This window comes from Budorcas taxicolor, chromosome 20, assembly GCF_023091745.1.
Source record: "Budorcas taxicolor isolate Tak-1 chromosome 20, Takin1.1, whole genome shotgun sequence".
NCBI lineage: Eukaryota > Metazoa > Chordata > Mammalia > Artiodactyla > Bovidae > Budorcas > Budorcas taxicolor.
In genome coordinates this window covers 64,866,045-64,878,924 of record NC_068929.1, presented here as the reverse complement: position 1 = coordinate 64,878,924, position 12,880 = coordinate 64,866,045, and the positions used below count along the sequence as shown (strand labels likewise).

Below are 12,880 nucleotides of genomic sequence, written 5' to 3'. Positions count from 1 at the left end.
TGGGGGGAGACGAAAAGGTTGGTACCCACCTGGGATCTTTCTGAATGCTGTCGATGGATGGGGACCTGGCCAAGGTGCCTTCGGGGGGCAGGGCAGGGCCGGATTTGCTGTACGGAGACTCGACGGAAGGGCAGTACTGCAGCTGTCGGTAGGGGTCCGCGTAGCTGGAGGCGGGCCCGGCGGCATAGCTGGCCCTCTGGAAGGTGGCTGCGGCGGCGCTCTGCGGGCCGTGCTGGCTGCCTGCGCGCTGCAAGGGGACGGAGTCGACACCGGGGGAGGACGGGGCTAGGGCAGGAAAGTAGGGACAGAGTAAAAAATTGAGGACCTGCTCACAGAAACGGTTCACCAGGTCTAGGCAGGGGGAAAATTACACACATTAAAAAAAAAAAACACACACACACAAGGGTTTGAAAGAATTAACAAAATTGTTACATTTGAACTAACGCATCCAATGTTATCCACTACAACGACAATTAGTATGCTATTCCGTTGGCCCAAAACTTCGTTGGGGTTTTTCCATTCCATCTTAGGGAAGAACCTGAACGAACTTTCAGGCCAACCCAATATTTCAGGAACAACCCTTTCATCTCTAGGATGAAAATGCCTCTGTGATGTGTTTCCTGTTTACTGACTTCCAGGAAGAGGTCTGCTCATCTGACAAGTAAACTCTGCATGGAGCTAAAATCCAGAAGAAATGGAAGGGATATTTTCCAAGGACTCATGGGCAGTGAGTTCTTCATTGTTTCAGCTGAGAAAATTCAGGCAGTGTTCGTTCAGGGGATGATGGATTAGTTTTATGAAGGGTGTGAAACGTATTTAGTAATGTGGTTAATTTTTCCCAAATAAAAGAAAACAAGGAAAAGTGAGGGGGCGTGTATCCGTGGGGGTGGAGGCGGACATGGGTCTGTAATTAGTGCTAGGGCATTAAATGCAGGACAGGACAGTTCTTGTAAAGTTCAACACCCACAAGATTTTTATATGTCTGTTTTTCAACTTGAGCTGTCATACTAACAAATACACTTGGTGAAGGTTAGGCATGCCAGAGGCGATGAAGACCCACCCGACTGCCACGCAGACAAAATAAGGTGCTGACTTGGCTTTTCCAGAAGTATTTGCATCTTTTCAATAACGCCTAAATTGTCGGAAGAAGATCTGACGCCAGTTACTAAAATCGGTTTGACTATTTCCAAGCTGAATTTCAGCTTTTTGTTTCCTTTCTGGGTTTTCTGGAGTCCGTTTCCTATCATTATTTTTATCTGGTTCTCAAAAATACTTGACATCTAAGATTTAGGTGACCTATACAATGAAAATAGCATCTTCTATATTAATAGAATGTGATTTGTTAATAACTGTTTGATCATTATCCATGATTAATATTAGTTGGCACCTTTACTTTCTAGCTCAGAACGAACATATACACACTACTATATGTAAAATAGATAACCAAAAAGGACCTACCCTACAGGACAGGAAACTCTACTCAATATTTTGCAACAAACTATATGGGAAAAGAAACTGGAAAAAGACAAATATATATATTCACATATATATATATGAGACTGAACCGCTTTGGTGTACGCCTGAAGCTAACACAACATTGTAAATTAGTTAAACTTCATAAAAAATATATCCTGTGTCTAGATATGACCATTTATAACATGCAAGCTCCACACAGAATTAGATTCCAATTATCAATCATATCCTACAACTCAGATTTTTTGAGCACTACCCAGTAAATGGTGATAAAACTTATTCTCTCTCACAACAGATGACATATTCAAAATCAAATACAAAAGAAAGAAAACAATACTAGTCTAACATTAAAGGAAGTTAAGAATTTCATGTCAAAATGATAAAAAAAAAAAAAGGTGCAAAGTGAACTGGAGCAATATATTCTAATATGAGAACTGATTTTAATTAAGAGGTCAGGGTTTCTCATTTCCAATGACCTTTTAAAACTTAATCTTATAATAACCAAAGTCAGGAGACCAGGCACCATGACATGGTGAAGACAAGAAAAATATTTAAGAAAACTTTCTAAACAAAAAGTGTGTATACTCCCAAAAGACTCAGGTTTTGAAATGACAAGGGTTGCCCTGATGGATTAAGTTTCAAAGTCATTAGATTAGACTAATAAAAAATTAAGTTCACAACCAGAAAATCTGTCTTATGTCTTTAGGCAGTTTCTGGAACATTCATATTTTCTCCAAAATTTTGCAAGCGTGTCTAATTAAAATTCACATTTTAATATTTATGAACAATGTGCTATATGGCATGGGAACAGGGATTTAAAATGCAGGCCAGGCCTAACCACGCTCTTGGAAGAACAAATGCCCAGAGGTAAACAGAGTTTCATTTTCTAGATGAGTTGTGAAAAGCCAGTCAGCAAATTGAAGGCAAAAGGGAAAACGAACGATAACCTGACATTTTTTTCAGATAAATACAATTTTTTCATTCAGGAACTAAATATCTACATTAAAGCTTCCTAAAAAGGGTTACTAATATTAGAAAAATCATTTTCTATACAAAATTATTTGTTACTAATACTTTAGAATACAGCGGTTAATAGGAAGTGAAGGCAAAATGGCAAGAATGATGATTTAATGCTGAAACATAAAATGTTAAAAAAAAAAAAGGAGGCTGAAACACGACAAAATACTATTGTTAAAAAATGATAATATAAGTTTAAAAAATATCAGAGGAATGAATGAATTTTAAGGGAATAGGGAGTTCTCTAGCGAGCCCGTGGTTAAGACTCCACATTCTCAATTCAGGGGGAACAGTTCAGTCCCTGGTTGGGGACCTAAGATCACGTAAGCTGTAAGGGAGACTGGACCACAAGGTGAAAGTAGAGTGTGAGATGCAATTAACAAAGCAGGAACAAGAAGACAACGTCTCCCAGTAAGAGAAGAAAAGGTGAAGGGCAGTTCATGAATGTTGTTAGGCTCAGATATATATTCCACACTGGCACTGGCCTTTTGATGAAATGTCAGGGAACGCCACATTCAGAGCTTGGCTTCTGCAGCTAACAATCAGGGCCACATCTGGGCTTTCCAGTCAATCATTTGTATCTGGCAAGTAACTGAGTTCTCAAAGCTCCAGTTTCCTGACTGTAAAGTGAAAAGAAGACAAGGGCCCAATGGGATGCCTGTTTGTTTTAAAGGCAAGAAAAGCTATTAATGCCTAGTAAGTGCAAAACAACCTGATGCGAAGAGCTGGCTCATTGCAAAAGACCCCGATGCTGGGAAAGATTGAGAGCGGAAGGAGAAGGGGATGGCAGAGAATGAGATGGTTGGATGGCATCACCAATGTGGCGGACATGAATTTGAGCAAGCTCCAGGGGGGACAGTGAAGGACAGGGGAGTCTAGTATGCTACAGTCTATAGGGTGGCAAAGAGTCAGACAAGATTGAGGGATTGAACAACAACTATTATTACTACTACTTAATAATGTTGAAAGGGACTCCCTGGTGGCTCAGATGGTAAAGCGTCTGCCCGCAATGCAGAAGACCCGGGTTTGATCCCCAGGTCAGGAAGATCCCCTGGAGAAGGAAATGGCAACCCACTCCAGTATTCTTGCCTAGAAAATCCCATGGATGCAGGAGCCTGGTGGGCTACAGTCCACGGGGTCGCAAAGAGTCAGACATGACAGCGACTTCACTCACTCAGACTTCACTCAACAATGTTGAAATCAGTTCACGTTAGGAAAGAGATTGGATATAACACATGGAGTAACAAGTCCTTGCCTGATATAAAGTGTGGGTATCAGACTTTCTAACTACTGGAAGTGTTTAACTAGTGTGTACTCTTATTTCCTCCAACAACCCAATACTAGAATAAATTGCCAACATCCATTGGATCATCGAAAAAGCAAGAGAGTTCCAGAAAAACATCTTCTTTATTGACTATGATAAAACCTTTGACTGTGTGGACCACAACAAACTCTGGGAAATTCTGAAAGAGATGGGAATACCAGACCACCTGATCTGCCTCTTGAGAAATCTGCATGCAGGTCAGGAAGCAACAGTTAGAACAATTCCATGCAGGTCATGGGAACAACAGACTGGTTCCAAATAGGGAACGGAAATACAAGGCTGTATATTGTCACCCTGCTTATTTAACTTATATGTAGAGTACATCATGAGAAATGCCAGGCTGGATGAAGCACAAGCTTGAATCAAGATTTCTGGGAGAAATAACCTCAGACATGAAGATGACACCACCATTATGGCAGAAAGTGAAGAACTAAAGAGCCTCTTGATGAAAGTGAGAGTGAAAAAGTTGGCTTAAAGCTCAACATTCAGAAAACTAAGATCATGGCATCCAGTCCCATCACTTCATGGCAAATAGATGGGGAAACAGTGGAAACAGTGAGAGACTTTATTTTGGGGGGGCTCCAAAATCACTGCAGATGGTGACTGCAGCCATGAAATTAAAAGATGCTTGCTCCTTGGAAGAAAAGTTATGACCAACCTAGATAGCATATTCAAAAGCAGAGATGTTACTTTGCCAACAAAGGTCCATCTAGTCAAGGCTATGGCTTTTCCAGTAGCCACGTATGGATGTGAAAGTTGGACTATAAAGAAAGCTGAGCACTGAAGAATTGATGCTTTTGAACTGCGGTGTTAGAGAAGACTCTTGAGAGTTCCTTGGACTGGAAGGAGATCCAACCAGTCCATCTTAAAGGAAATCAGTCCTGAATATTCATAGGAAGGAGTGATGCTGAAGCTGAAACGCCAATACTTTGGCCACCTGATATGAAGAACTGACTCATTAGAAAAGACCCTGATGCTGGGAAAGATTGAAGGGGATGACAGAGGAGATGGGTGGATGGCATCACTGACTCAATGGACATGAGTTTAAGTAAACTCTGGGAGTTGGCGATGGACAGAGGGGCCTAGCAAGCTGCAGTCCATGAGGTCACAAAGAGTTGGACACGACTGAGCGACTGAACTGTCTGACTCTTATTTCCTCCAACAACCCAATACTATAATAAACATGCTGTCACTTTACAAGTGGGAAACAGGCACAGAGAGATGCTATAACTTGCCCAAGTTTGCCTTATATTTAGAAGAGAAGGAATTCAAACCCTCGAACCCCACTTCCAGAGTTTATAATCACAACTACCAGCTTTATAAGCTGGACCAGGTTTATAATCTCAAATATGTATATTACTGAAGTACCTAACATAGTGAGAAAACTTAGAAAAATTCATGAGAGGCCTAAAATTAAGGGAAACATCTCCCAGAAGTACAGAGAAGAGATGGGTCTATAATAAGGAACAACAACTTGAATAATATAGGAAAAAATTATTACACCTTGGTGTGCAAATTTATACCATTTCTTATTTAATTGAATTTATTGATATTCAGAAATATCTTTATTTCTGGGAAAATCAAGAATAGGATACATATACTTATCTTAATTTTAATTTTAAAGTGTTTTGAGTCTTAATCAGTGATATTATTATATTAAAAAAAAGTGGGTAGACTATGAAATCTAAGGCAGTTAAACGATTTTCAGAAAGATCTTATTTAAAAATGACAGTCACATTTGTATCATTTAACAAATGGCCTTTCAGAAGTATCATTCCTGAAGCCATAGTTTCGACTTCTCTTAGGTCATAAAACATAGGGTACCCGATGAGAATTTCAAAATATAAATTCAAATGGATATTGCACAGTTCAAATAAATTAGAGACTGATCAATGCAAGGAAAAATAATGCAAAATAGCAATACAAATGGGGAGAAAAACAAGCTGTTTTAAAGGATAGATTATATGATCACATGGGTCTTCCCAGGTGGTTCAGGGGTAACAAATCCATCTGTCAATCAATGCAGGAGATGCAGGAGATGCTGGTTTGTTCCCTGGGTTGGGAAGATGCCCTGGAAAAGGAACTGGCAACCTACTCCAGTATTCTTGTCTGGAGAATCCCATGGACAGAGGAGCCTGGTGGGTGAGCTACAGTCCATGGGGTTTCAAAGGGTCAGACACAACTGAACGACTGAGCGTATATGATCATATATAGAGGAAAATGCATGAGAAACTAACAGATCTCAAAAGATGTAATGCCTTATTTTTTTTTTTTAAGCATGATGTAAAGGAATGATTTCAACAGAGAAGGACTGAATTCTCCCTTTGTGCCATGCCTGTTGAGACTGTGGTGTGGCTGATGAAGACTGTGACTCTCTGTTAATACAGATAAGCTGATACTGATCACACCATTAACAGACTTTTTTCTTTAATGCAAAATTTCGCTTAATTTCTGTCCTGGTATATGTTTTTTCTCATTTGAGTTAGAGCTCCGTTGGCCAAATCACCCACCTTAGAGGATTACTCTACTCAATTGAACCTTCTTATGGCAAACATTTGACGTAAAGGGTGCTTTGTCAGCTCGGTAAACACTCCTCTCTCTTCTCACCTGCTCTGCAAACAGCCCCTTCTCCCCTCAATAAGCGCTTACAACTCAATGAACCACACTGCTGGTCTCTTTGGGGAGATTTTTAAAGTAGCTTCTTCAGCAGTTGACTTGATACTTCACCTTTTCATGCTGTTCATGACATTATCTGTTTTCTGTAGGGCTACACAAATAAAGGTTTAGTGTGTAGAGAGAAAAGAAAAAAAAAACAAAACCAGATGTGTTGTGTTTGTTTGAAAGAAGGGAAGAGAGATCCTTCTCAATAAAAATCAAACATGCTATTTTGATGAGGAGATGGTTACATGCATTATTTACTGAAAGAGGAAAAAAAAAGAACAGAGTAAAATACAAGACTCTGGCACTTGAAGAAACTTGCGGGATGGAATATAAAGTAGGGTTCAACAGAAGAAAGAAAAACATTTATTTATGGTTTTGTATTATTTATCTTTGCTTTTATGTATATTTATATAGATAGAAATATGAAAACATAAAATACTTTTACACATGCTATAAAATATAAAGGAAGCAAACAACAAGCTTATATAATATATTAATTATATATTAATTATAATATTATAATTAAATAATATTCCTTCGGCAAGTTTAGAAAATAAAGATGGCTGAGGTGACAATGGGTCCAAGAACACGGCCTATAATTTTTTCCTTTTAGATTTTTTTTTATGAGATATGTTTCTAAAGTCTTTATTGAATTTTTACCATATTGCTTCTGTTTTATGTTCTGGTTCTTTGGCCATGAGGCATGTGTGATCTTAGCTTCCTGACCAGGGATTGAACCCACACCTCCTGCATTGGAAGGTGCAGTCTTAACCACTGACCGCCAGGGAAGTGCCAGCCTATATACTTGTAAAGTTATTACTTAAATAATAATGACTTTATCATTTCAGAAATGAGGAAACTTTACCTAATCTACTATATTCCCAATAGTATTATCATCTAGAACTGAACGATAAATATCTTTCCAATTTTCTGCAGTCTGCGCAGGTTGATCCAAAGTAAGTTCAATGGAAAGATGTGCTCAGTCACTCAATCATGTCCGACCCTTTGTGACCCCATGCATTGCAGCACGCCAGGCTCCCCTGTCCTTCACTATCTCCCAGAGTTTGCTCAAACTCACGTCCACCGAGTCAGTGATGCTATCTAACCATCTCATCCTCTGTCACCCCCTTCTCCTTTTGCTTTGAATCTTTCCCAGCATCAGGGTCAACGAAAAAATATCCAAGGCTAAATTTAACACAATTCTTTTTAACTTCATATGTCATTACGTTTGTGGAGGAGAGGCATTTAATGCAGGATTTTCAGTAGTAATGGGCTCGTTACTAGTGTTGATGTTGATTATTGATGTGGTTGCTCGTTGCTGTTGTTCAGTCGCTCAGTTGTATCTGACTTTTTGTGACCCCATGGACTGCAGTCCACCAGGCTTGCTGCTGTTTTTAAATTTTATCAACTGATCTACCAGCAAACACTCTTGTTCTCCTTCAGCTGTAATTAGACTTTGTATTTCTACCATTTTGGTGAATTGATATAGCTAAGAATCTGGAAGCTCGCCTTGATTTTAAGATGATATTTATCATTAGACTCATTAAAAATTTCCAACTGGGTAATAATGTACCCCTGACTTTTCAGACTTAAAAGAGGTAAAATTTTAAACTAAGAGGTTATAGAGGATCAAATCTGACTTGTTCTAATGGGAAGTAGTCATTTTTATAATTTGAAGTAACAGCATTTAATAGGTAATAAACTGTTAATATTCTACCTTTTGTGGACTCAAATGATGATTTTAATTGAAAATGTTATTTATATTTTATTGAAGAATAGTAGTAAAATTTTAGAAAAGTAAAGTAGATATGTAATCGCTCTTTAACTTTATGAAGTAATAGCTATTATTGCAGAAAATTAAAATTTTAAAATAATGCTTTTGCCATCCAGGCAAATATTTTCATCACATTCTTCTTCCTTTTTATACTGTAATACTTGTCAATCTCATCAGGATATTTAGCAGATTTTCCCCTTGCTATGTACCTATGATAATTCATTCTTTATTACAAGCTGACACATTCACCATAGAAAGCTCGTTTCCTCCACTCAGGATCACATTTATCTGAAAGGAAATTCACAGGACTAGCATCTCAGCAGATGTTGGCCACTTTTGCTAGTTTAGAAAGATGTCATGGGGGGTTGTCAGAGTCAAGTATTTGTGTTAATCAAATGACTCCTAAGTAGACAGTCACTGAAATGCTTGAGTTTGAAATAAAAATCTGTGTTATTTAGTTTCAGTTTAACAGACTTCACCACACACAAATCCTTGAGTATCACACAGTCTTTGTCTGGCTGTGCTCCTTATTATATAAGCTCTGATTTGGACAAGCCCTTATCCCAGACAAAAGGTATGTTTTATTTAAACAGACACCCTAGTTAAAAGAGGGCCTCTTCAAATTCTCACTGTGCAAGAAGTGAGGCCTCAGACACTGGGTGGATGGTCCCAGGAGAGCAGCTGGGGGTATTTGCTCCACCATCCCACTCTTCACTCACTGGCCTGGTCTCTCTGCTGCAGGCACATGATCCGGCCTCCCTGTGCAGGGAGAGAGGAGGGATGCATCTGGGGAGATGAGTGGGGACCACTGCTGATTTAGGAACTGACCCTTTTTTGGGTCACTGTGCTGCTGTGGGGCCACCATGCTGCTTTCTGTCCCAACCCCATCCTGATGCATGTGGACCACTGCTCTACTCTCTCTGCCTCACGACAAAGGCCACATCCGAGCCCAGGGAGGCTGGCAGGTCATCACAGAGCCTGCTCCCTTCTGCTGGGACTGGGTAGTGTGGAAAGGTCTGCAGGTCTTGTTGCCCACTAAAAATTGGCATTTGCCATCTGTCTCTACAAGGATTAAATCACAAGATGCTGTGACTGCTGACCTTCAACACCCCTGAAAGGAGTTCAGGGTGGAGATCTGGAATGAGGCACTCTGCTTGGGGCAAAACTGGCAGAACAAATCTTCAGCTAGTTATTTTCAGGAAATGGTTTTATGAGCCCAATCTCTTCACATTGAGAAAAGCACTAAAATCATAAATGCTGACATCTGTTCTTCACAAAAGCAGCAACCTTCTACAAAATGTGTGCTTGATTGCATGTATTCCCCTTTCACTAAAATCACACATATCCTGACTTTCCCCCATACCTCTTTGGAGAAGTTTCTCAGAGCTCTCTGAGATGCTGTCTCCCAGGTTATAGTCCTCATTTTGCCCCAAAGAAAACTTAGCTCACAACTCTCATGTTGTGCTTTTTGTTGCTGTTGCTGACATTGTCCCGCACTGGCTGGGGTGCCTGAGCACAAAGGGTCAGAGTGAGGTCTGGGATAGGGGCAGGAGTTACTCTTCAGGCGCTACTCCCTGGCCTAGGCATGGCCCACAGAGTGCCAGCTTGGCTGAATAAAATCCAGTTGACTTTGTAAGTTGTGAACCCTACTGTATACATCACCATCCAGCAGCCTGCAGCAGAAAACAGGCAAGAAGTGAGATGTGCCAATCCTGATCCTCCAAAATGTACACAAATGTATACAGATGCATGTACATAAGTCTCTAACATCAAGGTTAGGTAACTTTTTGGAGATAAAATTGCCAACATCCACTGGATCATAGAAAAAGCAAGAGAATTTCAGAAAAACATCTGCTTCTGTTTCACTGGCTATGCTAAAGCCTTTGACTGTGTAGATCACAATAAACTATGAAAAATTCTTAAAGAGATGGGAATACCAGACCATTTTTCTCTGCCTCCTGAGAAACCTGTATGCAGGTCAAGAAGCAACAGTTAGAACCAGACATGGAACAACAGACTGGTTCCAAATTGGGAAAGGAGTACGTCAAGGCTGTATATTGTCACCTTGCTTATTTAACTTATATGCAGAGTACATCATGAGAAATGCCAGGCTGGATGAAGCACAAGCTTGAATCAAGATTGCCAGGAGAAATGTCAATAACCTCAGACATGAAGATGACACCACCCTTACATAGAAAGAGAAGAGGAATTAAAGAGCCCCTTGATGGAAGTGAAAGAGGACAGTGAAAAAGCTGGCTTAAAACTCAACATTCAAAAAACAAAGATCATGGCATCCGGTCCCATCACTTCATGGCAAATAGATGGGGAAACAATGGAAACAGTGACAGACTTTATTTTGGGGGGCTCCAAAATCACTGTGGATGGTGACTGCAGCCATGAAATTAAAAGACCCTTGTTCCTTGGGAGAAAAAGCAATGACAAACCTAGACAGTGTATTAAAAAGTAGAGCCATTATTTTGCCTACAAAGGTCCATATAGTCAAAACTATGGTTTTTCCAGCAGTCACATATGACTATGAGAGCTGGACAAAGAAAAGGCTAAAAGCCAAAGAGCTGTTTCTTTCAAACAATTATGCTGGATAAGACTCTTGAGAGTCCCTTGGGCTGCAAGGAGATCAAACTGTCAATGATAAAGGAAATCAACCCTGAATATCCATTAGAAGGACTGATGCTGAAGCTGAAGCTCCAATACTTTGGCCACCTGATGCAAAGAGCCAACTATTGGAAAAAGACCTAATACTGAGAAAATGTGAAGGCAGGAGAAGGGGACAACAGAGAACAAGACGGTTGGATAGCATCACCAACTCAATGGACATGAGTTTTAACAAGTTCCAGGAGACAGTGAAGGACAGGGAAGCCCGGCATGCTGCAGTCCATGGGGTCACAAAGAGTCAAACACCACCGAGCTGGCTGAACCACAACAATTCTTTGGTTAAGGAAAGCTTTGTGGACCTTTCTGACCATCCAAAGGTAGACGGCGCTCCTTGTCTGAGTTGGTTTCTGGGATTGAAATTAGTCTTTGTAATAAAGTAACAAGGGTGAGAGGCTAACTATGGAAGCCAAGAAGCAGAGATGGAAAAAGACGCTGTAGGTTGGGCATAGAAGAAAAAGCTAAGTGAGAAATCACCTTTAGTGGGGAGAGTTAGGAAGCTTTAACCTGTCTCATCTTCAAGGACTACAGCTGTTTCCTGCTCTTCTCTGTATAGTCATCTCAGGGTATCTCAGTTCTAGCACAATCTATAACTCAGGACGGTCCTAGTGGTGTCTGGAGTGAGGGAGGCCCAGGTTCAGTCAGGACAGGGGTGAGCAGGACAGGGCAAGAGGAGAAGCCACAGAAGATAATGCCAGACAGATGCAGGGCTGTAGTGCTGGAGGACCAAGGGGGGACACCGTCCCCCAGCCCCACTCCCTGCCCAGAAACCAGCGGGAAGATATCCTGGGAGGGGTCAGGAGTCATAGTACCATCCTGAGCTATAGGTTATCCAGGCAAAAAACGAGAGCATGTGTTGTTTTGTGCTGCTATTAATACCTAGATAGCATATTCAAAAGCAGAGACATTACTTTGCCAACAAAGGTCCGTCTAGTCAAGGCTATGGTTTTCCCAGTGGTCATGTATGGATATGAGAGTTGGACTGTGAAGAAGGCTGAGTGCCGAAGAATTGATGCTTTTGAGCTGTGCTGTTGGAGAAGACTCTTGAGAGTCCCTTGGACTGCAAGGAGATCCAACCAGTCCATCCTAAAGGAGATCAGTCCTGGGTGCTCACTGGAGGGAATGATGCTGAAGCTGAAACTCCAATACTTTGCCCACCTCATGCAAAGAGTTGACTCATTGGAAAAGACCCTGATGCCAGAAGGGATAGAGGGCAGGAGGAGAAGGGGACAACAGAGAATGAGATGGTGGATGGCATCACTGACTCGATGGACGTGAGTCTGAGTGAACTCCGGGAGTTGGGGATGGACAGGGAGGCCTGGCGTGCTGCAATTCATGGGGTCGCAAAGAGTCAGACATGACTGAGCGACTGAACTGAACTGAATACTTTGTCTTCAGTTTTGTCTGGAATATTCATTTAGCCTTTAACATATTACCTCCTGTTACCTCATTTTTTCATATTGTATGCCCTTTACTGAAACTAAACTGAACACGTGTAAGGACTAGGAATCAGTTTAAGCTTCTTTGGGTCTGCAGCCCATCAAGCACCTGGTTTCTCTTCAATGGATACTGCCTGATAGACTATAGGAGACCATGAGGCACTCTAGATGAAAGTGGGTATATACTTATTTAGTTTTTGAACGAAGACCTTTATAAATACAAGGTCAACCAAAATGACTGTTCAGAGTCCAGGTTCCAGGGCAAGACTGCCTGGGTGAGAAGGTCTAAAGACTGGCTCTATACAACCTGTGTGACCTCGGGGAGATCACTCAGTGTCTTTATGTTTCAGTATTCTGATCTACAAAGTGATCATCATAATACCACCTCCTCCACAGGGCGGATCTAAAGATTAGTAAACATACTTCAAGCACTTGGAAACATCCCTGAGTGCAGCAATAGGCTCTGTGCTTTTGTTATCCTGTCTCAGCTGCTTGATGCTACGGCACCAGCTTGTAATTATA

General features: G+C 40.9%; 1 protein-coding gene across 1 annotated transcript in view; it reads right to left on the bottom strand.

Moving 5' to 3' along the window:
• CTNND2 (catenin delta 2) overlaps positions 1-12,880 on the bottom strand; it is a 932,875-nt gene that overhangs the window by 429,273 nt on the left and 490,722 nt on the right. Inside the window, exon 8 of the mRNA XM_052659032.1 lies at positions 30-285. Within this exon, the coding sequence (XP_052514992.1) occupies positions 30-285 (256 nt within the window). The remainder of the gene's footprint in view (positions 1-29; positions 286-12,880) is intronic.